Source organism: Neopsephotus bourkii, unplaced genomic scaffold, assembly GCF_033783945.1.
Source record: "Neopsephotus bourkii isolate Nb327-2 ecotype Australia unplaced genomic scaffold, CSIRO-AGI_Nbou_v1 NB_994, whole genome shotgun sequence".
NCBI lineage: Eukaryota > Metazoa > Chordata > Aves > Psittaciformes > Psittacidae > Neopsephotus > Neopsephotus bourkii.
This window is the reverse complement of record NW_026901486.1, coordinates 2759252-2786944: the sequence shown is the minus strand read 5'-3', so window position 1 is coordinate 2786944 and position 27693 is coordinate 2759252. Positions and strand designations below refer to the sequence as shown.

General features: G+C 39.8%; 1 protein-coding gene across 2 annotated transcripts in view; it reads left to right on the top strand.

Annotated features, from left to right (window-relative positions):
- Positions 1-27693, top strand: part of FAM53A (family with sequence similarity 53 member A) — a 71890-nt gene that overhangs the window by 216 nt on the left and 43981 nt on the right. Inside the window, exons 1-2 of one of the 2 annotated variants that reach the window (XM_061359795.1) lie at positions 24-279; positions 20579-20820. In XM_061359795.1, coding sequence (XP_061215779.1) covers positions 20743-20820 — 78 coding nt within the window. In that variant the 5' untranslated portion in view covers positions 24-279; positions 20579-20742. Of the gene's footprint in view, positions 1-23; positions 280-20578; positions 20821-27693 lie in introns of those variants that run through there. The other variant, XM_061359794.1, reaches the window with a different exon arrangement.

The following is a 27693-nucleotide window of genomic DNA, read 5'->3' as shown; positions in this document are numbered from 1 at the left end:
GTGAGCGCAGGCGGCAGGTAACCGCTGGTGATGTGACCGGCGGTTCTGAGGCAGTGCAGGGCGGAGCGCGGCCGGCCAGGCCCGGACCCCTTCCCCGAGCCCGTGCTGCTGCGGGAACCAGACAGCTCTCGGCGGGTAGCGGAGTGACCGCTACTGGGGCGCCGCTGCTCTGGGGGGGTCCCTGAGGGGTGGGGGTGAGGTACCGGTGGAGCCGTTGCCCGCGGCCGCAGCCTGATGCTGCCGCAGAGCTGCAGGTTGCTCACCTCCGTAATTGCATAGGTAGATAAATAGGCATAGGCGTTATATTTGTAATGGCTGTGGTCGGTGCTGAGGCCGGGAGCCGCGCTCCTCCATCGCAGCAGGGGGTAAAGGCTGTCTGCATTTCGCCCTGCTGTTAGCTGAACGCTTCGTGGGGAAGCGAAACGGCGGCTGCCTGCAGCCCTGGCAGGAGAAAGAGACACTCAAGCCCTCCGAAAAACAACTTATTAGTGTTAATTACTGCTCTCCGGCTATGAATGAGCGTGGCGGGAAGGCCGTACCTCCTTCCCAACGGGCGGCGGGTCTGCTTTGGGTGAGGGCCCCGGCCTGCCTCAGCGGGAGGGAAGGAGAAGGGAAGGAACCCGGGCCCGGCCGGGCTCGGGCATTCCTTTGTGCCGCTGCCTTGCGAGACACATGCCTGCAGACACGTACCCCGGGGGTTTTGAGGCGATTCTCCCCCCGCTGTTGCTCAAGGATAGAGTTACCTCAGAGTAGGTGCATGTTTCTCCACAATAGCTGCCTTCCACAACGATTCCTGTGTGAAAACGGCGATTATTCTCTTCCTTCCCCTCCCTCGGCAATAGGAAAGTTGATTTCTAATTTATGGCTCGTTAGTGTAACGACCGATTGGGCTCAAAAGTCCGAGATCGGCAAGTGAATAGGCTCTTTGTGTTATTCTGGCTTTTCTAAGGGCAGTAACATGGCTTTGTTCTGATTATTTGGCTTATTAAATGTCTTCTTGTCTGTGTGAAGGCTGAAGAGAAACGTGTGCTTGAAATTCGGATGCTATTTAAGGAGGTTGCTTTAGGTCTTGTGGGACACAGGCCGCCCGCCGCAGATGATCCTCTGCTTTAGCATTGCATCCGTTATCTGAACTCTCTTGGCAGGGATCTGAAAGTTGAGGCGTTTTCTCTTTAGGTAAATGATCTGTCGAGTCAGAACCCTTCCAAGGCAGCAGTTACAGAAATAGTGCTTTGTAACTTTCAGGTTGAGGGTGGCTCAGTGATTAAGACCAGATAAGACACTGGCTTTTAACGTGCATGCCGAGTTCTAGGCCTCGGGATGAGTTGAGCCAGCTGGTCAGATCTGTTTTCTGGTTCACTGTGCTTACATTAAAATTAGCTCCGGAGAACAGTTATTACAGCCTTTACTGTTACATTGCCTCCCATTCATATGCCCGGCTGCTAGGAAATATTTTAGTCAAAGCCATTTTTGGCGAGAAGCGGTAAGTTTGTGTGTTCTTGTGGCAAGCTGAAACGTTTCTGGATGTGCTTTAATTGTGAATTGTCTGTTTGCTTCAAGTCGGGCTTATGAAATCTGGACTACAGTGTTTGCTGAACTGCAGGAACTTTCCTAACAAAGAATGTGACTTGATCTATGTTTTATTGGAGATGCAGGGTACATGATTAAGCCCAAAGAGCTTGTATCTTTACAGTTATCATGCTTCTGAAAAATCCCTGGAAGAATTGCACTTAGAGGCAAGTGATTACCATGTGTAGGGAAGCTAAAACGTACATTTGAAGTAGTTCTGCATAGGCTGGTGGAGCTCCTTAGTAGAAAATGGGCTTACTATTTGTTCACTTTGAATTTATGGAAAATACTATTCATATTAATCTGGCCGTTATTTTTAATCATCCTGAGGTGGTTTCTTTTGGCAGCAATAAGATGCTAGTCGTTATCATATGGAAGTACATGCTGCCTATTCCACACAGACTTAAAATACTTATCTGCAGGATCATCCCACTAATGATATCCTTTCAGGATATTCCATGCTGTGGAAATCTGGCTGTCCTCTAGTGGCCTTTACCTGCCAGTGTGTAACCCACAGTTACTATCTCCTTAACTGGAGAATTAAAATTGATTAAATAATTGCAAAGATGTATATTTTAAGTTTGCTGTAGTTAAACTGCCCGACTTCCTCTTGAAAAGCTGTTGTTCTTTTTCCTGCAGGGTACTATGATATGGAAGAGTGAGAAGGCTGAAAGGAGAAATATTACTTGTATTTGCAACAATCGTGTTAAGCTTTGGAAGTTTAGTATAGGCATAAAACTATATTTATGAAAATATGGTGTGCAGATAAACTGAAAGCTTAACCTCACAAAGATGACTGCAACTTATTGCAGGGATTGCTTTATTTAAAACAAGCATGAAGGATTTATCCTTTCCTATAGGAATTCCTGGAGGGTCTGGTAGCCATTACTGTAGCTCCCTTTTTCAGTTCCTTCTCCCTTCCCTTGTTGCCTCCCCCAATCTACATTCCTTTGTGTGAGCGGTGATGATGGCAGTTCTAGTCACCTCCTGTGGTTTGATAGATTATTCCTTTTAGAAACATGGTGTACTTAAAACTTTCCAAACACAATTCTTTCTTTCCTTGTTCCTACACTTTTTTTGATGCTGGTTTTGAGTTTTCTTCTAAGAATCCTTTCTGGTTCTGCTTTGAGTTTTCTTAAATGCTAGTGAAAAGTCTTGTTAAACCTTTAGTGGAGAATTTCAGTATTTATATTATATTTTACATTTCTTTTTTTTGTGTATTTGGATGGACATAATGTAAACAGAAATGTTGCCTTTTGGCAGCAGTGAATTTCCCTTTCCCCTGCAAGACCATAAGTATTGTTCTTTCTTTTTTAGATAAAAGTTTGCTTGCTTTAAACTTGAATTTTTACTTTTATAAAATAAACTTCTTGGGCTATTTTTAGGTGACTACATTCTTGATATCTGATATTCATGCAAGAATGATCTTGCAGATGAATGTTCATAGTACCTTGTCTTTAGTCTTAATTTACATATAAACTTACATTTTGAAACATAGTATGGTAGAACATGTAAGAGGTTCTTGCCTGTTGCAGTGGTAGTTGTAACTTTTGTTCTAGATACCCTAAGTAACATGAGCTTCCAGGGGGGTGGTGGTGGTTGTGAAACTACACACATCAACCTGTGAAGGTCTTTATGAGTGTTCCTGAGGAAGGGTTAATGAGCAGAAGGTAGCCCTGTTCATTAATTCTAGGGAAGAAATTCATGGCTAGACAAACAGCTACTTAAACTCGGTGTAGTGGCTCATACTTTCTTGGTGGGTAGGTTTTAATCTGTCGACTTGATATACCTAAGAGGTAACCATTTATGTTGGCAGCCTGGTTTTTTGTCATAAAGGTTGTGTGGTTAACAAGATCTTAACAGTGAAGTATTGCAGTCCAGTGATGAGAGTCTCTATAAAGAAAAACAAAACCAACAACTGTGCATTGGTTGGTTTCTTTTAACCATAAACTTGGTTTGGGGATAGAGACAGTTATTTTCAGAACATGGTTTTCTTTAAGGATTTTCTTTCCCTAACAAAAGGAGGCCTAAAAAAAAGGGGGGGGGGGGGAAGGAAGGATATTTTTAACTCCTTTCTAAGCTGTTATACAAATTTTCCTGTGATGAACCAGGTGGATATTGCAGTACTGTTAAGTATAGAAAAACCTATGTCAACTCTTTTATATCGCCATTTCTGCATTTTGTGCTGGTTTGCCTTGTCTGTTTGATCTGTTTGGGAAGTAATGACATCCACAAGCTGGCGAGAAGCTCCTCAGCTAACTTCTGATGCTTTGTAGTGGGCACAAATAACTTCTGAAGGCCATGTTTCTGCTGATTTTCAGTTGCAGGGAGGAAGTAGGCAGAGTTGTTACTAAACACATTATCTGGGTTATGGCTCTCAGTTTACTGACAGCACTGTTTTTTTAAGCAAGGAGTTGAATATCATGCTTTAGAAAATATGAAATGTTTCCATTAGGTAACTTAGTAAAAAAAGCAAAACTAATATAATTGGCTTTCCCCTGTTTGAACTTGATTATATTTTAGTGAAGTGCAGGCCATCACTACATTTTGCTGTTAACAGCAAGATCAAGGATTCCAGTTGCCTAATGTTAGCATCATTGCTCTAAATTTGGTATGACAACATTGTTTTAAGTTCCTGGGAAAATTAAACTAGTAAAGTGCAGGGAAGACTACTGTCAATGATACATCAAATTGCAGGCCTAGAGCTTTGTACATATGGTGCCAGTGGTGGCAGTTCTTCAGTGTGTGTAAGTCTGTACAGCTAGAGCTAAGAGTGTGAAATCATACAATATTTTGCCTGGAGCTGTCATGAGAAGTGTCATTTACAAAACTGACTTGGTATACTAAGACCTAAATGTCAGTGTGGGAAAGGTATTTGAGATGAAAGAAAGCCATTTCTGCATTTGCTGAGCTTTAAAATTTGAACCCAGCTGGTACAGGAGGTAGTCAAATAACTGCTGCACCCACTTTACCTTTACTTTTGTACTGAGATCTGTGATGCTGAAAGGTGGGATCTGAATTCCTTTATTCTGAAGAATACTTTTTTCCTTAACACCCCTCTGATCCAAACAGCTTTGGCTGCTGGCTTGTTGTTTATTTGTTAATGCACTTAAATCTTCCTGGGTTTATGAAAGATCATGTTTATGGTATGGTAATTTCCACACTGAAGTTAAGGTGGGTTAACTTTAAAAATGAAGGAAAAAAACCTTTGCTGTCCTAATAAGACCTTGTACAACAAGACTGAGGTTTCATTTCTACTGTCACCTTCCCTTGAGCCATGAATGGGAATAATAGGAACTTCTGTTGATGTTATATTAACTTCAGGTCTCCAATTTGCATCTCAAATAACATTGTGAACAGCATTAATGCCTTTGAGGGATTTGGGAGGTTTTTTAATTTGTAGGGTAAATGTGTTTTTTAACCTAATTGGGCACTTCAAATTATTATTGCAGCATGTTTAGCTTTTGCTCTGCACAGTTAGTGTTGATGTCAGTGGCACTAAATCATTCCTTCAGTGCTACGCATATGTATTATGTTTCACCTTCTTAATTGTGGCTTTAGATTTTGTCCTAGTAAAGTATTCCTCCATTTCATGCAGTTACTACTGGATACAGTGTAATGTGTCCTTTATCCTAGCCTTCCTAGTTTAAAGGGAAAATTCTTGTTTTAAAGGTACTGCTTCCTTTAAGACCCCCTGCTTTCACACTAAAAAATGCATTCTTCTGTCTTCTCCAGGGTTTCTGGTGATTTGACCTCTTTTGGCTTTAGATAGATGGAAATTCATCATATATAAGGAAGTACACAAGTGACAAAAGTTGTGTGTCATTTGGATCTCTCAGGCCCTGTTGCTTTATCAACTTCCACAGTCCAAAAGTAGCATGTGGAATATGGAAGGTTGAAGTTTGGCGCTTCAGGTGTGATGTGGATTATGAATCAACAGAGTTGTGGAAACATGCTTGAGGCTGGATGGGTCTGGATCTGCTGGATTCTGTCTCTTGCAGAACAGCATTTCTTAGTTGACATGTAGATGGCCACTGAGGTTGTGGGTGGTTTTTGTGTTGTCATATGAACCAACTTTGTTTTCATAACATAAGATACTTCTGTTCTATGGACTGATTTAAGTGATGGTCTCTATTTAGGTACCTAGCATCTATTTGTATGACTGCATGCTTTTTTGATGAAGTGACAGTTACAGTCCTAGTTTTAAAAAAAGGAACCTTTTTGCTCAATTATCCCATACTGGTAGTAGTGGCAAATAATTCAGTCATTATGTCCTATTTGTAATGGAGTGTAGGTGGTGCGTAAGCATGGCTTAGGACTACTGCTGTGCTCCTGATGCAGTATTTAGTAAGTGAGGAGGAGTAATGAAAACGGCATTCAATAAGTGCTTACTTGAATAAAATATGGTGTATCTATATATTCTAGTGGGTTAAGGGAGAGGAGTAGGTACCTAGTATGTTGTCTTTTCATGTTTTACAAGTGATGAAATGGATCAACAGAGCTGAAGAATTGAGAAGTGTGAGTAACTTGGAGGCTATGCTGAAATGCTGTTGCTTGCTGTAAGGGGCTCAGGGGAGTTAAGACAGAATAACAGAGGTGCTGGTTAAGAAGATACTGCTGGCTCTGGAACACATGTGGAGCTTGGCCTGTTCACTTCTCAGTATGTATGGCAGTCCACTTAAGCTTGGCTATGCATGTGCTTGCTCACCTCATCCCCTTCCACTGTAGGACTCCATTCTGACCAGACCGGTCCAGTATTTGGATAAGGAATTGCTGAGCTCCTGGAGGGTAAGATGGGCTGTTGCTGCTCTCATTTTCATGTTTCTCAAATTGGAAGGATATCATTTAAACAAAGCAGACAAATATTTGTAGTACCAAAACTATTACAGAAGATGAAAAAGGACAGTATTTTGTCTTCGGTTTATGCCTCTTAAATGTCCTATCTGTGCTTGAGCTCTCATGAGTTAGTTCTGTATCTTTGGTGACTTTAGATTTTGAAGTTTGCATTTAAACATGTAACTTATCTCAGACACAGGCATCCTCTGGCTGTCTGTAACTAACACTATCTGCTTCAACTCCCTGTCTGTAAAATCCTGCATATCTTAGTTTTTAGAGTATTTGGTTTGCTGCAGCATTTTCCACCCTCAAGAAACCTTAATCGAGCCTAAGGCTACAGCTGTAAAAGGTGAGGTGCAAGTGTTTGTGTGATGGTGCTCAGTGACACCACATCAATGAAAGCTATTTCATCATTGTTCTAGGTTGATAGAAGGCCAAGCTTGCACGTCCTTCTGAAATAATCGGCTTCTGGTTTCTGTTGGCCAGGAAAAAGATATGACAGGCTACTGCAATACTGCTGAGGTTTGCATGCTGCCATGGGAGATGGTTGGACTTGGTTTATTTCTGTGTGAAGAAAGCATGAGGCAGGTGCAAGTTGCCTTTTGATGTGTAGTCAAATAACCTGAATGTGCAAATCCTGAAGTTATAATTTGAAAAATCGGAACAGTAACTTGTAACTCATTGAAACTAAATACACACCATAGGAGGGTAAGCAAAGACGTTACGGTGGCTTGAAATTGAGGGAGTTAAAAATAAGGCTGGAAAAGGTGTAGGCTGGTTGTGAGAGTCCTCTGCCCCATACCAGTATGGCATATCTAATGTGATTCATAAAAGGAGCTTGAGTAGCTCTATTTCATCCTCAGTCCAGTGCTTTGTTGTCCTCAGCATTAAAAGTTGTTCTGAATATAGAATTAGACATCTTCCTTACTGCAGGTCAGACTTGTTGCCTAATTCCCTGCACATGATGTGTAGCTAGCTGTTCTTTCCCCCTGTAGTAATCTCTTACAAATGCTTGAACTGGTCTTTGTCATGTTCCTATTTCCTTGTGTCTTGCCCTCTACCCTGCAGCTTTCTAATACTTCTGGCCTAAATAAAACTAGTGTATTCAGTTCTTCCCAAGAGGTCATGTTTTTTCAGCTCTAATCATTCTTCTCAAGTTAGTTCACATTGGTCTTTGAGTGTGCTGCTTAAAGCCCAACTTTGTCCTACAGCTGAGGCTTTCCTGTGCTGAGTGGAGTGAAAAAGACTGTTTTGTGTGCTCTGGAGCTGATATTCGTGTTTATGCATCCCCATACATTTGACTTTCTTATAACAGCTTAACACCTGTTTCAAGGTCAGCTGCTTGATCCAGCCTAGCCCACAGCTTTCTTGTAAAGAACTCACCTTCTTGTTTCCTTGGTAAATTCTGCTGGAGTGAATTCAGAACTGAATTGTATCTTATTTCTTGCAGTACAGCTCTTGAATTTGTCGGAGTTATGCAGAGTTTTAATGCTGTCCTGCAGTTCCTCTTGCCTTTCTCCTACTTGTAACAAGCCTGCTCTGCCAGCAACAGATGATGGGAAACACATTGATGAACTGAGCTGGGTTCCTGTTTGGTGTGTTCTTCCATGCACCACTGTTAAGTGCTCTCTGGATATGGTTGTCCACCAAGTATTGCATTCACTATAAAGCCTTTGCTTGCATTCCTGCAGCAGAAGTCTTTAAATCAAGGTGAAGGACCTCAGTAAATTCTCTCTGAAATCCTTTTACACTGATGTAAAGCTAACCCTGGTGGGTGCTGCTCACCTGCCTGTTGTCTTTTAGTGCTCTCACAAAAGGTCTCTCTTCTTCCCCTGGGGTTCTACTGGAATGTGAAGAGTTGGAGTCCAGTCATATGAATTTTGAGCTTTTTCTGAAGACAGACATGGAGCTAAAGCAGGCCTGGGTTCAGGAACTAATGTCCAAAATCTTTTTACGAAAATGTGGCCTGTTCACCTCATAAAAGCCTAACTCTGGTACCTTGCAAGTAGCTGTAGGTGTTGGTCACCAGTAGTTGGAGTTAAGTTCTCTATTCTTGAGATGAAACTTCTCTTAATGTGGCAAGCGAGGCATTGTATAAGCCCTGCTATTCGGACCTTTTCTTTAGGGTACTTCTCTTGGATTTGTGTTTGAAGTATTAACATCTCTATGGGTGCAATGTTCTGTCTTTGAAATGTTAGTTCTTATGGTATCTCCCCTGCTGAACTTGAATCACATGATGAATCTTGCACTTATGGAAGTGGGTTACTCTGACCCTGTCTCTGGTGGTGGTTGCAGTTCTGTAAATACTCTTCATTATTGCTTCTCCAGCATCTCTCCTTATAAACTTTCAAACGACTTTGCATCTTCCCCTGCCAGTAATTTCCTTACTCTTGCTCTAATCATTGCCCTGTTTGTAGTCCCCGCATATGTAGCAGTTTATTCTCATCAGACAGATATATTTGAGTGTAGTTAAAGTTTTGATGCCGTTGGCCATGAGCTGGAATAATCTATTTTCTAACAATTATTTCCACTGTGTGCTCTAAGGAGACAGACATCTGTCCTTCAAAATTGTACTGCCGTCTTGAGCAGAGGTTTAGAAAGTCCAGTAATCCTTTCCCAAAGATGTTGAATGTTTGTCAGCTGAGGTTACTTCAGTAATCACATTTTTGGCATCATATGGTGGGTTAAAACTAAGGCAGCATCTTGTGCTGAGAAGTTAAAGGCAATGTGGATGGTGACATGTGTATTGAGAGCTCTTTAGAATGTTAATACTTGTTTGGTTTTTGATACACAAGATAAAGCATGGTTGCTTATTTTTAATGTTATAAAGAAGTAAAAGGGCTTTTAAAGTTGTATTTGCATAAGATATAGGTAGCTTCATAATGCTACTCAAAACCTGTGATTTTTGCTGTGAAAAGTATGGCTAGAAGTATCCTTTATAATAACATTGAAGAAGTGGTGGCTGGCATCGATTGAGGGTGTGGGTAAAGTGGGGATTAATGCCATGCTTGTTGCATGCAGTGTTTGAGTACTCACTTTTACAGCAAGGCATATCCCCGTCCCTGCCCTCAGGTTAGATATTTGGGCTCATAGATATTCCAAGCTCATAATAATTAACAGAAACAGGGATTTTATTGGTAGGATGCTTTTTCCAGGCTAGTTTAGTTGGATACATCCTGCTATCAGTGATGCTGCTAGGCAAACTTGCCTGTGGAAACTGCAGTGGGGCAAGTGTGTTCAGAAGGGCTCTTTGAAGGTGGGTTAATACTTAATTGTGAGAGGCTTGTCTGTATTAAGTATGCTCAAATTTTAGTCATTGATTCCAAAATACTGTGTATTTTTAGATTGAACTTTATAGTCTTGTTAAATATATAGTCTTGAACTTTGTAACCGGTCTGGGGGGACCTTCCTTTCCCTTAACCCTTTAGCTGAAAACAAGATCTCAGAATTCAATAAAACAAAACCTATTTCTAAATTCTGAACCAGTGATTGAACTAATTGCAAAAACTGAGCCAAACTGTAGCCTCTTGCACCTGCAGAAAAGGTTGCAGCTATCAAAAGCTTGTTTATTACTTCAGAACTCCTTGGGTCCAGGTGCTTAGCCAGAGACTTCCCCCAGTGCAGTGGCTTGATGTTCCAAATATTCAGCAGAAAAGGTGTTGCTGCTTTATGCAGACTGTAGTATGCTTAACCTTTGCATGAGTGAAGATGCCAGAAACCCAGATGTAATTTCAGAGGCTTATTTTCAAGTATGTTAGATAAAAGCACACTTTTAAACAGTATTGAAAGATCATTTGAAAGATTAAGAGTTTTCAGGTGAAGATCTGAAAGAACACGATTGCCTCTTTATTGTTGACTTTATCAGGTAAATCTTTACTGTTTTGTTCTTCAGCTTGGTTAGCAGAAGTTGATCTTGTCAGAATGCAGTCGTCTGTAAAGGTAACTGCCCAAGTGGGAGGAAATGTTTCCTTTCCTGGTCCTCATGGTTGTCATCTCTTGCACTGTTGTCTGCAGATGTTATGTGCTTGACTTGCTGGTCAAGTGACTTACCTGCCACCATTTAAAGCTGCTAAATTTCTGACCCAATCAATGAAGATCAAACCCAGGAGCTCATCTTCCTCCACAACTTTGATTTTTTTTCTCCTGGCATTTTTGTGCTTAAAGGAAAGTGAGGTGTTCTACCCTATACTGACTGAAGTGTGGTCTGTAATACTTGTGTACTGATAAGCACCTTGTGCCTCTTTCCATCCTGTACAGAAGCATGGTTTTTAAGGCTTCTGCGTAAACCTCACAATTTGAACTCCTAGTGACTTCTATGAATCCTTCCATAGAACTTGCTTGCAGAATTAGTGACTTATTCATTAAATAACTGATAGTGTTGAGGTAGTACACAATGAAAATACTGAGCTTTTCCATCAGGCAGGGGGTGGTCTTTCAGTATTCAAAGAAAACCAATCACACTGATACAGTTAAGTTCACTGTTGGTTTTTATTTTTTCTACTTTATGTAGTCAGCTCTTACATAGTGTAACTATCTCCTGAGATTTCTTTCGTTACATGTAGTTATAAATGCTTTTACTAACTACTTACTGCAGTTGTACCCCTTGATTTGTCTTGACCTCTAGTGCAGTGTTTCCTGAATCCAGCTGTTCAGTGTGCTATGGAAGGCTGAATGCACAGACAAAGTCATTGTCTTGCTTTTGGAATGGTCTAGTGAATTGGTAAGAGCTGTGTGGCTTAACTGAAGTAATTTTTATTGAGGTACCTTAATCAGTCTGGCAAGAGGGATGTCCCTGGTGACACTTGAAGTAATATCTGAATTGAATGCTGAAAGCACAAAATACTGACACATACTGCTTTTGTCTTTGTGTTTCATTCCATTATTTTAATGGGCTTCAATTTGTCGTCTGCTCATACTTGCAGTGCTTGTGGGCTGTACTGAGGGTTCATATGTAGTAGAGCAGTATATACATAGTGCAGATCTTTAGAGACTTAAACTCATGGGATGTGCAAAACAGAAGATGGCTAACAACAAATAAAGTTGGTATTAACTGTAGTTTAGCGCAGAGCAAGGAGCAGCAGCAAATTCTTCAAGCTGTCGCTCAGTTTTGGTATTTCTAGTGTGATCTGAGACCTCAAAGTTAGAGAACATTCTTGCTACTTGAAAGCTGTGTGATATTTAGGCTCTTTCCCCCCCTTAATTCTAATGGATCATGTAACTAGATGGTTGTTGTAAAACTTGGTCTTTTAGTCTGCTTGAGGTGGTGTCTCTGCCAGATTAATTTGAGCTGCTTGAGTAACAAATTACAGGTGGTCAGCCATGATTGGGAGCAAATTTGGGCCATGAGAGGGAACTTGGTTGTCTGTTACACACCATACCTCATATCTGTTTAATGCGTTTCCATGTTCTTTCGAGATATGTAATACAGCAGACAGCTTGAACTACTGGATGCAACCCTGCATGGAACTTTATTCTTGTGTAATTCTTCCTGTAATTTGCTTTCTTAGACTTCTGGGGTTTATATGAAAATATGTAAACACTTGTTTATTTGTCATAAACTGATAAAATAAGGATGTGCACTTACATGTGTTCATTCATTACAGTTGCACAATGATATCTGGGAGAGTTCAGTTTTCAGAGACTGAAACATCTCTTGTGCTGCTAAATTGGGCATAGGACTTTGTCATGAGAGGGAAATACTACTCGTATGAATTAGGATGGGAAGGCGCAGGGAGAAGTGCATTTCATGTTACTGTAAGCATTGAGCTGTATAGATATTTACAGAATACTGCTAAGCACTTGAGTTCTAAATTTAGCAGGCTCTGCAGTTCACCAGCTGTACTATTTACTGAGAAATATTTGGATTACTATAGGTTTCTTATTTTTAATTTCCGTAGCTGTACGCAAGCTAATGTGAGGGAGACTTCCCTGCGTGCAGATTATATAGCTCATTAGATCCCTGAAATGCCATGAAGTAGCATCTTAACACAAGTGTTTTTCACCCAGCCCGAGGCCTCCACTGAGAACATTTCACACTTGGGATCATAAAAACAAACCTACTCCTTGGGCTTTTTATTTTAAACAAGCCAACCAGATGTCTGAAACCCTTCAGAATGAACCTGAAGGCAAATAGGAGGAGGTTTATTAGCTGTGTGTGTTTTGGGAGCAGGATGTATGGAAGAGATTTGTGTAATACCTCAGCTCCAAGCACGTAGGGTTTGGTAATAGAACAGGACGTTAGTCCTGATATTATTTCAGTCTGTCGTGGCAGGGGGGAGCAGGATGTGTGTGGAGTAATCATCATTGACACTGCCATACGAGTTAAGGGCAGTGCTACATGTTTGTTCAGGCCTGAGTACTTTTAAAGCACATGTGTGCTTGTTTGACTCTGCACATTTTTAAAGGCAAACACTTAAGATAAAGTAGTGATACTGCTTTTTTCCATTGGCTTTTCTTCTATGATGGAGTGAAGCAAATATCTTTGTTGTAGGGCTTGTTAATCTTCATCTGTATCTTTTCTTCACAGGCCTTAGGGTAAAATAAGATCTTGTGGGTCTTGTATAATCTGTATCACTTGCTTTAGTGGGAGTGTGGTGGGCTTAAGTTGGTGGTATGTATATTTCTTCAAAGACTGATATTCTCTGTATAAATTACTATTTATGAGTCTAAGTTTTGTATCTTGTTGGAAGCTTTTTATACTAAATAAACACTTCCATTGATTTTTAAATAGAATATTTATAAAAACAGTATGTGGAGGTGGAAATAATTCATGTAGGACCTGAGCTGTGAGCTTTCAGTAGTATCACAGGCTGAATGTTACGGTAATACTGTAAAACTGGTGATTGCCCACAAGGTTTTGTTCTGAGCTACTCAAACAGGCAGTAATTCTTAGTTTCAGCTGCCATGTTCTTTAAGTAATGGTGGTTAGCACATTTAGTTCATAATTATGCAGAGGCAAGGTGTTTTGGAGTTCATATATAAAAGCCTAAGTAGACCAGACTTGTTCCTCAACACTGTGTTGTAGTTTTGTGTTTTCTGCAGGGTTGCTGGGAAGGAGGAATTAGAGTCCAAATGGCACATTGCAGGGAGATGACTGGTCACAGGCCAATGCTGAGGGCAAACTCAAATGGAACTCCAAGCATAGATGTGAATATCCTTCAGCAGAATGAATTAAATCCTTGCCTGTCATTTAAGTAGTGAGATTATTTTAGGAAAGAGAACTTAAGTAACAAAGCATCTTGGAAAGGCATCTTTGTACAGGATAACCCACAAGGCACAGCTCATCTATTGTCCTGTCTGACAAAAGGATCCTTTGAAACATGCAGGATGATTTGCCTGCCATGTGAACGTTGGGTCTTTCTCATGTCTAAAAGACAGGTTTAAACCTGGGAGAGTGGTGAGACTTCTTACTGATATGAGCTAGCAGTAGTAAATGCTTTAACCTCTGGCTGGGTTGAGTTCCTAGCCCTAGTTTTCTGTGGTGATAGGTTCCCTGCTTTAATTAGGTATGGCCTGGAAAAAGTCTCTTAAGCCTGTATCTCCAGCACTTCTGTTGCTTTGAGAAATATAGTTTATAAAATGTGACAAAGGCTTAACATCCCCTGTCTCAACCCTTCCTTCACCTTTCTGGAAGGTGACTTTCCATCAAACAAACTCGATCCACCTGATAAGTAACTTTGAGAAATAAAGCACAGTATATTTATTGCAGATAACAATTCAGCATGTAATGGAGCAAAATCTTCCATTTTCTAATTAAAATTTTATGAAACAATATTAGCTCTTTATTTTGTCTATGTTTTTCAGCCAAGCTGGATGAGTTCTACATCTGAGGAATGAGAAATTGTGCATCAGAGTATTACCTTTAGTCTCTTTCCAGCACATCATCTGGCTGTTTTGCAAACTGGAAACCACCATCTTAAGCCAGGAAAGTCTCTTTAGTTGACTTCTGGTTCTTCTGCTTGCAGGTTTTTATCCATCTCACAAGGTCTGTTTCTTCAATCAGAAAAATCAGAGTACTGTTTGTTCCCTTTTTGTTCAAGGAATTTGCCAAAATGTGTTGAATCTTAAGTAAAATGGAGTCTAAAGGCTATATGTGATGGTTAAGGTTTTGCTTCCTTCTCATAGGAGCTCTTGCATCTAAAGTGTGGGAGATGGGGTAGAAACAAGAGTAGAAACAAGCCTTATTTTAGTAATGGTTTGTACTTTGTTACAGATGTCTTAGTAACCAGTTGGTATTGCAGTGATGGTGCTTTAGGTTCAAACCAGCATAATTCTGGGCTCCATAATTTCCAGCATTTGAGGGAGGTGGACTTAATATTTATTGTTGTCTATCTCTGGAGGCAATAGCAACATTAACTGTAATTTTTCACCTTTTTAATGGTGAAATATAGTCCTGTGTTGCATGCTAAATGAGGCATGTTCTTCAGAAGAGTTTTGAGCTCTTGATATTGCTTGTCCTCCTGGAGCCTGTGGAGTACCTGAAGAAACTTGACTCCAATGACTATCAGTTAATATAAAGGATGCCTTCTAGTGTTTTCTTGTCCTTTTTTGCAGTTTTGTGCTGGAGCTTTGGCAACCTTAACCCAGGCTTGAAGGCCTCATAATACTGAAGCTTCTTCTACTAAAAACTGGCTTATGAAAGCACTGCATGGAGAAGGTGAAGCGATTCTGTAGCTCACAAAATCTCTTTACTCTTTGAAAGAAACTCTGAATTGCAAATGTTGAAACTAACTTTGGCTTCATTTTGAGTTCTAGCATGTGTAGGGAATGATGTTGAGTTACCTTGTTTTGTCACATCTGAACTCTTCAGGGAGAGGAGCTATTATTTAAGTAGGATTTGCTAGATGATTGTGAAACAATTTCAACAGAGGATACAAATGAGGGTTAGAAACTCTGTCCCTTTTGGTTTGAAACTGTTGTTCTAATACACTGGTTTTAAACTTCTTGTAGAGAACCTCAGAAAATAAAGGGGTTAATGGTGCATTACAAGAAGATCCCTAAAGTATAACTTGCTGGAAACACAGCTGCCCTGTTCTTGTACCTATACCCCAAAACATTGATGGATAATTCTTGATGGATAATTCTTTAGTTGCAGGAAACTTTCTAATTAAATATCTTATTTTTAAGACTTGATGTGGAATTTTGGAAGGCTGCAGAATAACCACTCTGCAGATTAGTGCTAAAAAGGATAGAGTCCAAATAATTCTCTAAATGCCAGCTATCGAAAACCCTTCTGGGCTAAAAGTTATTAATAATAGCCTTATGTTACAAGGAATGCTTAGCCTCCCTGTGAACTTCTTAGCACTGTGGTAACTAATGTGTAGTTCTAGGAGTAGAATGTTCTCTTTCCACTGGGAAAGTGGAATTTTGCATTGCAAAAAAATAGATGTTATGTAGCTTTTTTTCAGATGGCACAAAGTATTAGTTTAGCAGTCTCTAAAAAGCTGGTCTTCCAACTTAGTCTTGCTTCAAGCATAACTAGGACAGGACAGACAATGCTCTGTTAAAACTTGATCAGTTTGGTGTGATGTTTCAATTCTGAAATGCTGCTGAAAGTGCCAGGAGGGGAAAAAAAATCACAGCGTCTTTCATCTAGAGTGTAGTAGCAAAATCATCTAGATGTGGAGTTAGTACTGCTGGGGGTATTAGCTGCTTTGGCTTGCTGAAGCAGAGATAATATTTTAAAGGACCTGCTTATCCGAGTTGGAATTTTGACTCTAGCTAATCCTTTTCTTCTGCTGGGAGCTGACTAAGTACATAATTATGGGATTGTTGGTAATAAGGTTTCCATGTTATTCTCTGAGCAAAGACTAGGAAATGATGTGAAAAAGAACAGATACGAGGGAATAACCTTCTGTGTTCTCCCTGGGTCATTTTAGTCCCATATGTAGAATAAATGGAAATCTGATTGTTAAGAAACACTTCCATTTGTGTTATGGGGAAATAATCTAAAAATCTTGTGATCTTGTCTTTATCCAAGATGGAACTTCCAGAGACAGAGGAGAAATTGTTAGCAGTGATTCAAACAAATGTAAATTTTCCCAGTGAGATGAGCTGTTGCTGGAACATTTTGTCCTGCAGCATGCAGAGGAGGAGGAGTGGGTTGGAAATGAGTCTGGCTGCCTTTCTTTCTTAGAGCCAAGAAGAGATTTTTGAATTGGTTTTATGTTCTTCATCAGGACTCTTCAGCTCTTTGAAAGCAGGTTGTCAAACTGGATGAGCCTCTGACATCCTTTAATTGACTGGGAGGTTGGGTAATCCGTATTTTTAGTAGTCTTCCCAAAAAAGACCCCAGTGGCGTCACTGAGAAGATAGAGAATTTGTGACACAAGCACTTCTTCTATCTCCACCCTTAAATTTGGCACAGATTTTACAAGTCATTACTACTTGTGGCTTAACTTTTAAAGAAGTGAAACCTCTCTTTAATAGAACTGTAGAGATAGAATAATAGATCTTTGCTTTTCCCAGGCTTCAGGATGTGTCATAGAACAGAACTTTAAATCAGGGATAATGGTGATACTGATTCCATCACAGCTCATTCTCCAGCTGTGAGGAATGTTAGTTTTGGCTTGGGTTTGGAGTTTGACCTTTTTTTTTATAGTCCATTTATTTTGTTTCTTTTCATTAGTCTACCTTTGAGCAATAAAATAGCTTCTCTTCCTCTCACCTCTACAACCCCCAGCTTAAGGAGATCCTAGTAAGATTAAGTCTCTCCCAGGACAGAGACTGACTAATGTCTTTTGTTAGGTGTATTTCTCTTGGATGGCTCAGCTTTCTCACTCCTCTCTCTAATCAGGCTCTGTAAAGGATGGTGTGCTAAGAGAAGGATGGCCATAATCTTGTAAGACTTCATCCAACTTGGAACTCCAAGGGCTGTTATTATTGCCTTAAGGCTTCAGAGTATCTTGAACTTACATGCCTTGCTTAGCTGCTACCTGTAGAGACTTGGTGACAGCAGAGGTGTGTATCTTTGGGGTATCTTTACAGGTTGTATAGAAGGCAGGGCATGTACTTGCAGTGGTAGGCAGAACTTGATTCTGCTAAGATCTGTTCTGTGAGGCAGCTGAAGAAATGCAAATTAAGTGGAATCCATGTTGCTGTAACAAGGATGGTCAAATGGTTTCTGTTACTGAAAACCTAATTTGTTTCAAGTGGTGAGCAGTTTCAAAGGGATTCAGCCTGTTAAGCATAAAGGGCATGGTAAGGAGAGCCTGGAAAAAAGGTGGGTGCCTTTATTCATCTCTGGAAAGAGTGTGTGGTGGAAAAAGTACATAAAATAAGCAGCTTACAATCTCAGGGCACATTAAATATATGCCACAGCAGAGGATCTTGAAACACGGAAATCCCTAAATGTGAAAATACCATGGAGTTTACTGCAGTGTAAGGAACTTCCTCCTAAGAGGTAATGAGGGCCAAAAGCTTGTAGGGCTTGCAGATATATATTAATGTCTCCTAACAGCATGTGCATAACTGTACTACTTGGCTTGATTCTGAAAGTGCCATGCCTCTGTGAGATCATTTGCTTTCCCTTTATCCTTTCACGCAACTGAATTTATTGGTTCATTAACTGAAGAGTGATGTCCTTCTGTCTGTTCTCCCCTTATTCTAGCTTGTATCATGCTGACTTAAAATTTCAGTTAAACATTGAAAATAAGAGCTAAGCTAAACGTAACTGCATTATAGTTAACTGATAAGAGATCAAACCCTTGCTCCTCCCTTGGTGTTGGTACCTTTATTGGATTTGCTTTTTTTCCATAAGGAACAAATTCATCCATGGCTCTTCCAAACAGAAAAGTAATTAAACACCTGCTGAGATTCTCAGCTGGTCAGTAGTAGTAGCCTCTTAGGTGTGGAAATACTCGTCCTGACAACAAATCTGGAAGTCTTTGTGCCTGTTACTAAGCTCTTCAGTATGTTTTTGGTCTGCATATGGATGATCTCTGACACAGCCTTTGTTTTGACTTCTGTTATGGATTTCTGGGTCTAGTTTAAATTTCACCAAGTTTCAAACAGGACAAGGAGTAACGGGTTAAAACTTAAACAGAGGAAGTTTAGATTGGATATAAGGAAGAAGAAGTTCTTTACTGTAAGGGTGGTGAGGCACTGGAATGGGTTGCCCAGGGAAGCTGTGAATGCTCCATCCCTGGTGGTGTTCAAGGCCAGGTTGGACGAAGCCTTGGGTGGTATGGTTTAGTGTGAGGTGTTCCTGCCCATGGCAGGGGGGTTGGAACTGGATGATCCTAAGGTCCTTTCCAACCCTAACTATTCTATGATTCTGTGACTCTATGACATTATGGTGTTGGTGTTTTGTTTTTTTGTTGGTTTTTTTTTTTTGCTAAATACTGCTCCATTCACACACTTGCCCTTACCTTGCATAGTATTCCATGACTCCCACTTTTTTTTGGCAGATGCTTACATTGAAAAGGGTATATGCAGCCAGAAGGTGATTGAATTTGAGTGCATTTGATACTTGACTTGGTGTAATTTCAGACCAAGATGTGGTTGGTATTTCAAGTTGTTGGGTTATTTCCTGAAAGACCGGACATGTTCTGTAAAAAGACCAGTGAAATCTCCAGGCATCTGGGTGGCATTATTTGTCGTTGAAGAGCACTTATAAGCATCCTATTTAGCACGTAAAAGTAGATACAGGAATGACGCTGAAAGATGGGCATAGTCTGTGGCTGCGGAACAGCTTTCAGGCTAAGGAGGAAGCTTTTATGTATCAAACACCTGTGAAGGTGAAATAGTGAGTGCATGGTTAGCATGTGAAAATCATTCTTGAGGGTGTTCTCAAAGGCAACAGGTTTAAAAGATAATCTAATGTTACCATTAATGCTATTAATATCTTAGTTTTAAATGGGTTTAACTTGGGTCATGGACTCATAGCTTTTTTTTCTTGCTACTACTGGTTATTTAAACAGCTAAGACATAATGTAGAAGAGGCAATATTCTATGGAAACATTCATTTAGACTTATTATCTGTTATTCTTTATTGTAGACTTTAAAACCTAGCAAACAGAAGTAAACTTCTGGGCCTCGTGTTATCTGTTCATCCTTCAGGCTCATGTTGCTTTGTTTAAATTGGGAAGTACCTGTGTGTAAAGTCATGGGAATAGGAGCTCGCTGAATGTATTGTGAAGAAATTATAAATAATACTAATGTAGACTTGCTTTTGGAAACTGGAAGTGAATTTGAGAACTCCGTGAGCCTGAAAGATGCTATGATAGGAGAAGGAAAATGAAGAAGCTGAAGTTCTGTGGTTTTGTTCTGGGAGCTCTTGAGAGTTGGAAGAATGAGGTGGAGTTGAGGAGGGTGCAGAGGTTCACTTACTGTGGTAAAAACCACCAGCTAATAAAGACTTTTAGAAGACGGTGAGGAATGATATTGCAGCAGTTAAGGGTTACTGATATTAAGGGAAGAGGAGGGAGGAGAGTTTATGTAGAGAATGTTTGGGATAGAAAGAGGCAGCCAGTGAACCCAGTGCTTTTGAGTTAGCTGACTGTTCACAGAATAAAGGTATCTAAGCTTTTGTCAGGGATGCTTTTATGTGTATGGTAATCTGTCCTGCTCACAAGTTGAAAATCTTGTGTTTGCTGACAGGTAACAATTACATACTCTTTAAAAAAGAGAAAACGCAGGGAATATGTTGAAAGTAGCTGAGGGTTTGGAAAGTGGATGTAGCATTTGAGCTACCCACTGCTCCAGCCTTTTCTTTAAGAAAGATTTAGTGATGAAATATGGTAGAATGTCCTAAAATAGCATATAAACATACAGAACAGTATGGTAAGTATCTGCGTCTTTCACACACTGTTTTCATATACCTAGCTAAGACTTAAGTAGTAGTTTAAAAGAGGAAAAGTTTAAGTCTTTCCTTCTGCCTCAGATAAAAATCCTAGGTAGAATCAGTTTAATATAGGAAACTGCCAAATAATATCCTGGTCTTTACTATGTATGATTCTCATCTCCCTTCTGAAGTTGTCATCAGTGGAATCTCAATAGGCATATTCCTTCATGAATAGACATATAATGTGAAATGTCAGGCAGTAGTGTTCGTCACAGAGTGCTGTACTTGTATGAACAAATGGTCCAAACATGAGTCCTGTAATTACAACACTAATTGTGATGTACACAAGAATTGTTCTGACTTTTTCCTTTTTCTGCCTCGATTTTACAGAAAATCAGACATGATACACTGACAGCATCTGGAAATAAACTTTGGCAATAACATGGAAGCATAAATCTCAAGACTTCAAACCAGAAATGGCTCATGAGTATTGAAAGAAGAGACCGAAAAGCCTCCAACACTTCTGTGAGAGCAGTGGAAAAGGAACAACTACCATGGTAACACTAATAACAGAAAAGCTGCAGAACCAGAGCTTGGATGATCTGACGTGTAAAACGTACAATATTAATCTGGTAAGGATCTACCAAAATAACATGTAATAAATGTGAAATGCAAAGTAGGTTAAAAATAACTCAAAACTACATAACAAATTCAAGAATGTAGATGAGCCAGAATTCAGTTATTTAAGTTAGCACTGATTTGCAAGGTGGATGAGTTATAATGAGTAGGGTGGGGGGGAGTGAAACTTTAGGATATGGTCTTTCTTGAAATAATGCTGCTTTAGTGATCTTTTTAACCTTACAGCTTCATTTTAAAATAGTGAAAAGCCTGTTTTATCATGAAAATGATATTCTGATGACTTGAGAGGTATCAGAACTTCTCAGAATTCCTTTTACTCTGACAGAAACAGAAATACTGGTATGTGGTGAAGTTTTCTTCACTTCCTATGGCCTAATGATTGATATCTGACAATAGCATTTACTTACAAAGATCAGTGGGCACTATGTAGGTAACTGTCAGCACTGAGCAGAAGGAGAATAGGTCATCCAGTAAATACAGCTGAATGAAAATTGGGTTGCTAGCTACCAGGCTGTTGTTGGTGCTAGTAGATCCTTGCTTTACCAGAGTGTCAGATGGCTGGTGCTCTGAAAAGTTCTGTAATATTTACTGGATTATTTTCTGCATGTTTAATCTGGGTCCGTGGTGTGGTTCAAGCTTGCTGTTTAGACACTGTGAAGTCTATTCTCTTCGTGTCTCACTTGTAAAACGGGACATTACCTACTCCAGAGTAATTCATGCAGAATAGTCTTCATTTTGGGTGCCCACCTGAGAACACTAAGACGATATTTTTCATGTGGTGCACCAGCCTTGTTTTACTGACTTCAATTGTAATGGCACATTTCTGTAGGTCAAACTTGGCAATGACAAATGGCTGAAGTTTGACTAAATGCTGAAGTATTGTTCACTTCAGTTATCTTTTCAAATAGTAAATAATGCAAGCACTGAACCTGAAGTGCGTTCAATTACTTTAATATTTTTGCCTGGATTGTAACTTGTACTTAAGTAGCTGGGCTGCATCCATATTTAGTTCACAAGCCCAAACCAGGTGAAGCAAATCCTGAATGTTGTGCAAAAGCACCTGCAATTTTCATGTGTGAAGTGCCTGACGTTTGGTCCAGTACTTTGTTCAATAGTCTAATAGTAGACATTAATCAAATGGCTTTATTTCTACAACTGTAACAGGCCCATTTAGAATTCTTCTAATAATTTGATTTTACTGTCTTTACCTTAAGTATGTGCTGTTCTTGAAAAGCAGGTATGAAAGCATTGGAATGATGTTAACTCTCTTCCATGCTTAATCAGCTTGCATTTATTTTGGCTAGCTTGATGAAACACTTCAGATACAGTTCGTAGGAGAATCTCCTGTATCCTTGAACTTGCAAACTCCTTGCTTGTAACTAAATTCTGGGCCTAGGTGTGAGCCAGTGATGACCTATAACCAACAGCAATGCTTCTAACTAAACTTGTAGTGGCATCTTGTATTTCCTAATTTTTGAGGCACTAAAGTTTGCGTAGATTTGGAAACTGAGCTATCCTGTTGATAGTTACTGTAGGTTTCGTATCAGAGACTTGCAAGAGCAGTGAATGATGCACATTTACACTTTATGGAGTCTATACAGGATTGTATTAGCATGGTGTAATGTGTTGTTGGTTGGTTTTTATTCTTGTCTTTATCTGTACTTACAATAAAGGATAAAGGAGGAGTGGAAAATGGCAGATTGTCTCATCAGTGGGTTTGTCCTTATCCTTCTCTTGCTCCTCTCCTTCATTAAGTAACTGGTTTTGGAAACACTTTAGTTTTTGTAGATAATTAGTTCTGAGGCCAGGAAAATGTTTTGTTTGTACACAGTGGGGCTTGGAAAAGTCTGGCAATCACAAAGGAAGGTGTATAAATGGAGAAGCAAGTGTGAATAAAAGTGTGCAACTAGGATGTTCCCTAGGAGAAAGGTTGAATGGGAACAAATGATGGCTTCTTGACTTAAAACATGAACCTAAGATAAAGCACCCTTTTTCCACTAGCAAAAAGACAGCTGCTAAATTTTAATAAAGGGGAAAAAGAACGCTAGTAGATGTCTTGAATCTGCCTCAGCACACTTAGGCTTCTTGGAAAGAAGTTCAGGTTAATGCTGTAGTTTCTTCTAATAGCAATTTAGAGCCATTCTGAAATGGTCATGCCTGCACCTTTCATTACTTGTGCTGGCACAAAGTTCTGTGGGACCATGTGGTTAATTGTATTGTGAGCTGATCGAGGCTTAGATCTAACCTTTCTTGCTAAGCTTAACGTTAACTCTTATCAGTTTCATGATTCTTTTCATAGGGCATCTGCACAAGTGTTTGTCTTGGCACAAATAGGAAAAATAGCTGGGGCAAAGCTATTCTGTAATGCAGCTTGTAAATGAAGGTTATAAAAGAAAGAATAGCTCTTTCAAACAATTTACCTTCCAGCTAGCCAAGCTGGGGATAAAGACAACATACACAGGACATAATACACTTTTCCATTTGTGTAAGCTGTGTGATGACTAAGTACTTTTACCTGCTGCCTGAGTATGTTGTAAAATACTGGGTGTAGCTTTTTACTTGTCTGTTAAATGAATTACACCAGCTTGGAAAATTAGCATGTCATTTGGCCATGCATGCGCAGTGATGTCCACTGTTGTGCTGCACCTGCCTTCAGGAAAAGTACCCCAAATGATTGTGTTTCCTGCTGTAGAAGCAGGAAGGTTGTCCCAGTTTCTTAACTAAGTGGGTAGAACAATATCCCTGTCTGGTTGACTGTACTTCTCAACAATGAGATCTTGTGCAAGCATATTATGACTTTGATGAATTGATGGTGGCATCATTCAAGGAAATAGTAACCAACTATTTCATTTAACATAGATCTCTTGAGAGCCTTAAGAGTCTTGAGGGCTTTTCTATATGTTCTGGCTAAGCCAGTACTTTTTGGTATTCATGCAGAAGTTAATATCGTTTTCTGACATAACAGTGTGTGAGGTGCAAGGCTTCAAGGTGTGGTATTAGGAAAGAAATGGGAGCATCTCCAGAAAAGTATTTGTGGAAGGAAGAAGCTTTACTATAAATCCTTTCTGTGCATTTGGGTTTTCATTGTTTTTAATTTTCATGAAGCTGACTTGTGTTGAAAGACTTAAAATGGGGCTGACTTCCTTGGATGGAAAGCCACTAGCCGAAAGACTTGAGGGCTGAGTCTGAAATGTGACTTGACTTAATTAGTACTTTGTATTCTGAGAAAAGGTCAGATGCTTCTCACTACTTCCTCTCTAGTCATATTTGGAGGGTATTTGTTAGAGAGATGGAAGTCTAGCATGGCCTATTCAAACAATGAAGGTCCCATCTGCATGGTGGTGGTTAAATTAGTACTTGAATAATAAACGCCGACTTTTCTGTGGTTGGGGAAGAATGCTGATAAATTGGAGGAACTAAAAAATACTTGGAAACAGAAGAAAATGCCTTGAAATAAAAAACAACTTTAACATTACAAAGATGAAGAAGCCATTCTGAGAATAATGAGCAGGATAGCGCAGGCTGTGAAGCTCTTCATGTAGTACATTGGAGTGTATGTAAAAGAACAGCCAGATTTACTTTTTACAGCTGCATTTTCACTAGCAAAGAGCACTTTTTAAATTGGTGATGTAAATTATAATTGTCAGTCTCACTTGTGTACCTCTTCCATTTACTGGGTTCAAGACTAGGTGTTTTCAACATGAGTATTTTGACTCAAGAACATCTGCTAAGACTCAGGAAACCAATTGAAATTTGCAGTGCTGTCTTAAATGCCATACCATGCAATTCCTTTCCTTTTGAGAATAGTCTTTCCAGATGCATAGAAGAGGCTCAGTTTCATTTTCTTGCATGAAGCTAACAATTCAGACCTTAGAAACTTATTTCATAGGTTTTGTGTCTCTATCTGAAAATGTTCTTTTCCCCAGAAAGTTCTCAAGAGGCATCAGATCTTGGGGTGGTTTAACACGAAAAGCACTAGTTGGAAGATGGATATACATGACCTCTTGGGTTTCCTCTTAAGGCAGATGACCTGCTGGAGAGAGTCCCGTGCAGGGCAACTAAGATGATTAAGGGAGTGGAGCATCTCCCTTATGAGGAAAGACTGAGGGAGCTGGGTCTCTATAGTTTGGAGAAGAGGAGATTGAGGGGTGACCTTATTAGTGTATATAAATATATAAAGGGGGAGTGTCACGAGGATGGAGCCAGGCTCTTCTCAGTGGCAAACAATGATAGGACAAGGGGCAATGGGTACAAACTGGAACACAAGAGGTTCCACTTAAACTTGAGAAGAAACTTCTTCTCAGTGAGGGTGACGGAACACTGGAACAGGCTGCCCAGGGGGGTTGTGGAGTCTCCTTCTCTGGAGACATTCAACACCCGCCTGGACACGTTCCTGTGTAACCTTATCTAGGTGTTCCTGCTCCGGCAGGGGGATTGGACTAGACGATCTTTTGAGGTCCCTTCCAATCTCTAACATACTGTGATACTGTGATACTGTGACCTTGTTGAATAATTTGGCATTAATCTGAGGGAGATTTCCTTCACACAGAGGGTAGCAGACTTCCCTGTCAAGGTTCTTTTAGTAATTGCAACTTCTTCTCAAGCATAATCGTAAAAGAGCTCTTCATTCAGGAAGCTTCAGGTAGATCATAGCACAAAGGGAATGAACGGGGGAGGGCAGAGCATGGCCAACCCAGGAGAGCTGATAAACTGGTTCAGTGCCCTGTTTCAGTAATATCTAGTGGGACTTCTGCTATGTGCTGTATAGATAAAATGATCCTCCCTCCTATAAGCAATTTAACAGCCTGATAGTCTACTTAAATTTGCACTTCCAGACATCATTAAAATATACTAGCAGATAGTGTTTCCAAGTATCTTTAGTGTCAGTTATATAACTTGACTTTCTACATCATAAATGAGTTTCTTGTTTCCTTTGTCACCCTGAAGTGCCTTGAGCACTTAAGTGCAGCTTAATGTCCTTTTCCTGCATATTATGTCACATGTGACGTTTAGTGAGGGTTTCTGGTCTGAATCTCCAGAGAATTAGCACGTTTTGTAACTTTCTGTATAAATGATCACTGAAGAGAACAGGTTGTAATATGTCTGCTTTATCATAGACCTGGGGTCTGACTTCACTAGGAGCTGACCAGAAACAGCTCAGAGGATGGGGTTGTTGTCTGGGTTTGGGAACATCGTGGTTCTCTGTGGTACAGGTAGTCTGTGTATGTGATCCTACTTTTTCCATGCCCTCCTTGAAAAATTCTATTAGTGCTTTGCAGCTGTCGGACACAATACTTTAGCCTCTATTTGATGGACAAGGCTTTTTTAAGGTGGTTAAGGTGCAGGTGATCAAATAACTTGGGCATTCATGAAGAGAACCTTGTTAAAGATGGATTTGGGTAAAAACTACTTGTGAAAACTAAATATTGATCTAATTGCCACATGGGATTGTCCTTGAGGTTCTGTTCCTTCTAAGCATTGAAGACCTTAGCCTGGATGAATAGTCTTTTAGACATCATTTGTTATTATGTTATGGTTAAGGCATTCTTATTGCCATTTTCCATGTAGGTCGAAATACATTAGCTAATGCATTTTGACACCATTCTGTTACAAAAATGTGTTTTCCTTGGCTACTATCTGATAGTTGGAATAGGTTGGTATCACCTTTCGTTTGGAAAAACTGGAGAGGCAGGAATTTGCTGAAAAACCGTAACTTTAAGTCTCCAATTTGTTTGCTTCCCCTTTGAGGACAGCTGAAATGTAAATATCAGTGTTATCTCAATGTGCTCTTGTGTTCTGCATGGTGCCTTATTAGCTGTTTAGAGTAAACAATTGATACTAGCTTCTTAAATGTGTGTACACATATAACTGGCAACTGCAGTTATGAAAAGCAAGCTAGTAAAAATGACTACTGCTCCTGCTGTCAAGTTGCAGACTTCAGATAGTTTGATTGGGGCTAATCGGTTCTCCATCAAATTTGCAGTTAGACTTTAGGCTCTGCTCTTTAAAGTAGCCTTCTTTAAAAGAAAGTTAAGAATGCATCTACAAATGCAAACATAGAGTAAAAATCAAATGGCTTGTCTCATGAAGACATCACTAAAGATTAAATATCTATCTTATCCTTTCATCAGTTCCATTATTTCCTACCTCTAAAACAATAATGCCAAGAGAATATTACCATAGCTTAGTGTTTGCCTTGTATGTGGGGCTCAAGGATATACAGTTGTCACTAGCACTCCATGTGCTGCTGCACAGCAAGAAAAAAAGCTTTGTAACCCAAGGATGTTTGTTTTAAAATTGACTTTGTATCTGGAAAGGAAGTGTATGTACAATGCTACCTACTTTGGCTATACACAAAAAACAATGCTCACATAAAATGTGTTGTTCTCTTAAAGCAGTCTTCATCCTGAGGTGGTGATGGGGGAGTAAATAATGATCCTTGGACTCTGATGGAGCCTTGAGCTTATTTATAATTCCTTCATAAGAGGCTGGATAGCAGGCTGTATTCTCTGAGATCTAGGCCCTTAAAGAATGCCTTTGTAGTAATATTTTCTAGGTAAAATTAGTTAAGAAAATGGAAAACCTTCATACAAATTTGTCCTACTGTGCAGATGCTCCTGATGAGGCTTCATCATAAATTCTGAAGCCTTTTACACACAAACCTGGTTTTAAGGATGGCTTTATGTTGTTTCTGAGTAGTGAGCTATTGCCAGTAAACCATGATTTTGAAGGCTGTGAGTCTGCAAAAGACAGTTTTTGGATAGTAAATATTTTTGATGATTTTTTTTTTTTTGCTCTTAAGAAATAAGTAGATATTTTGTTACATTGGTTTTAAGGAAACATAAAATACGAGTAAAGCCTTATTG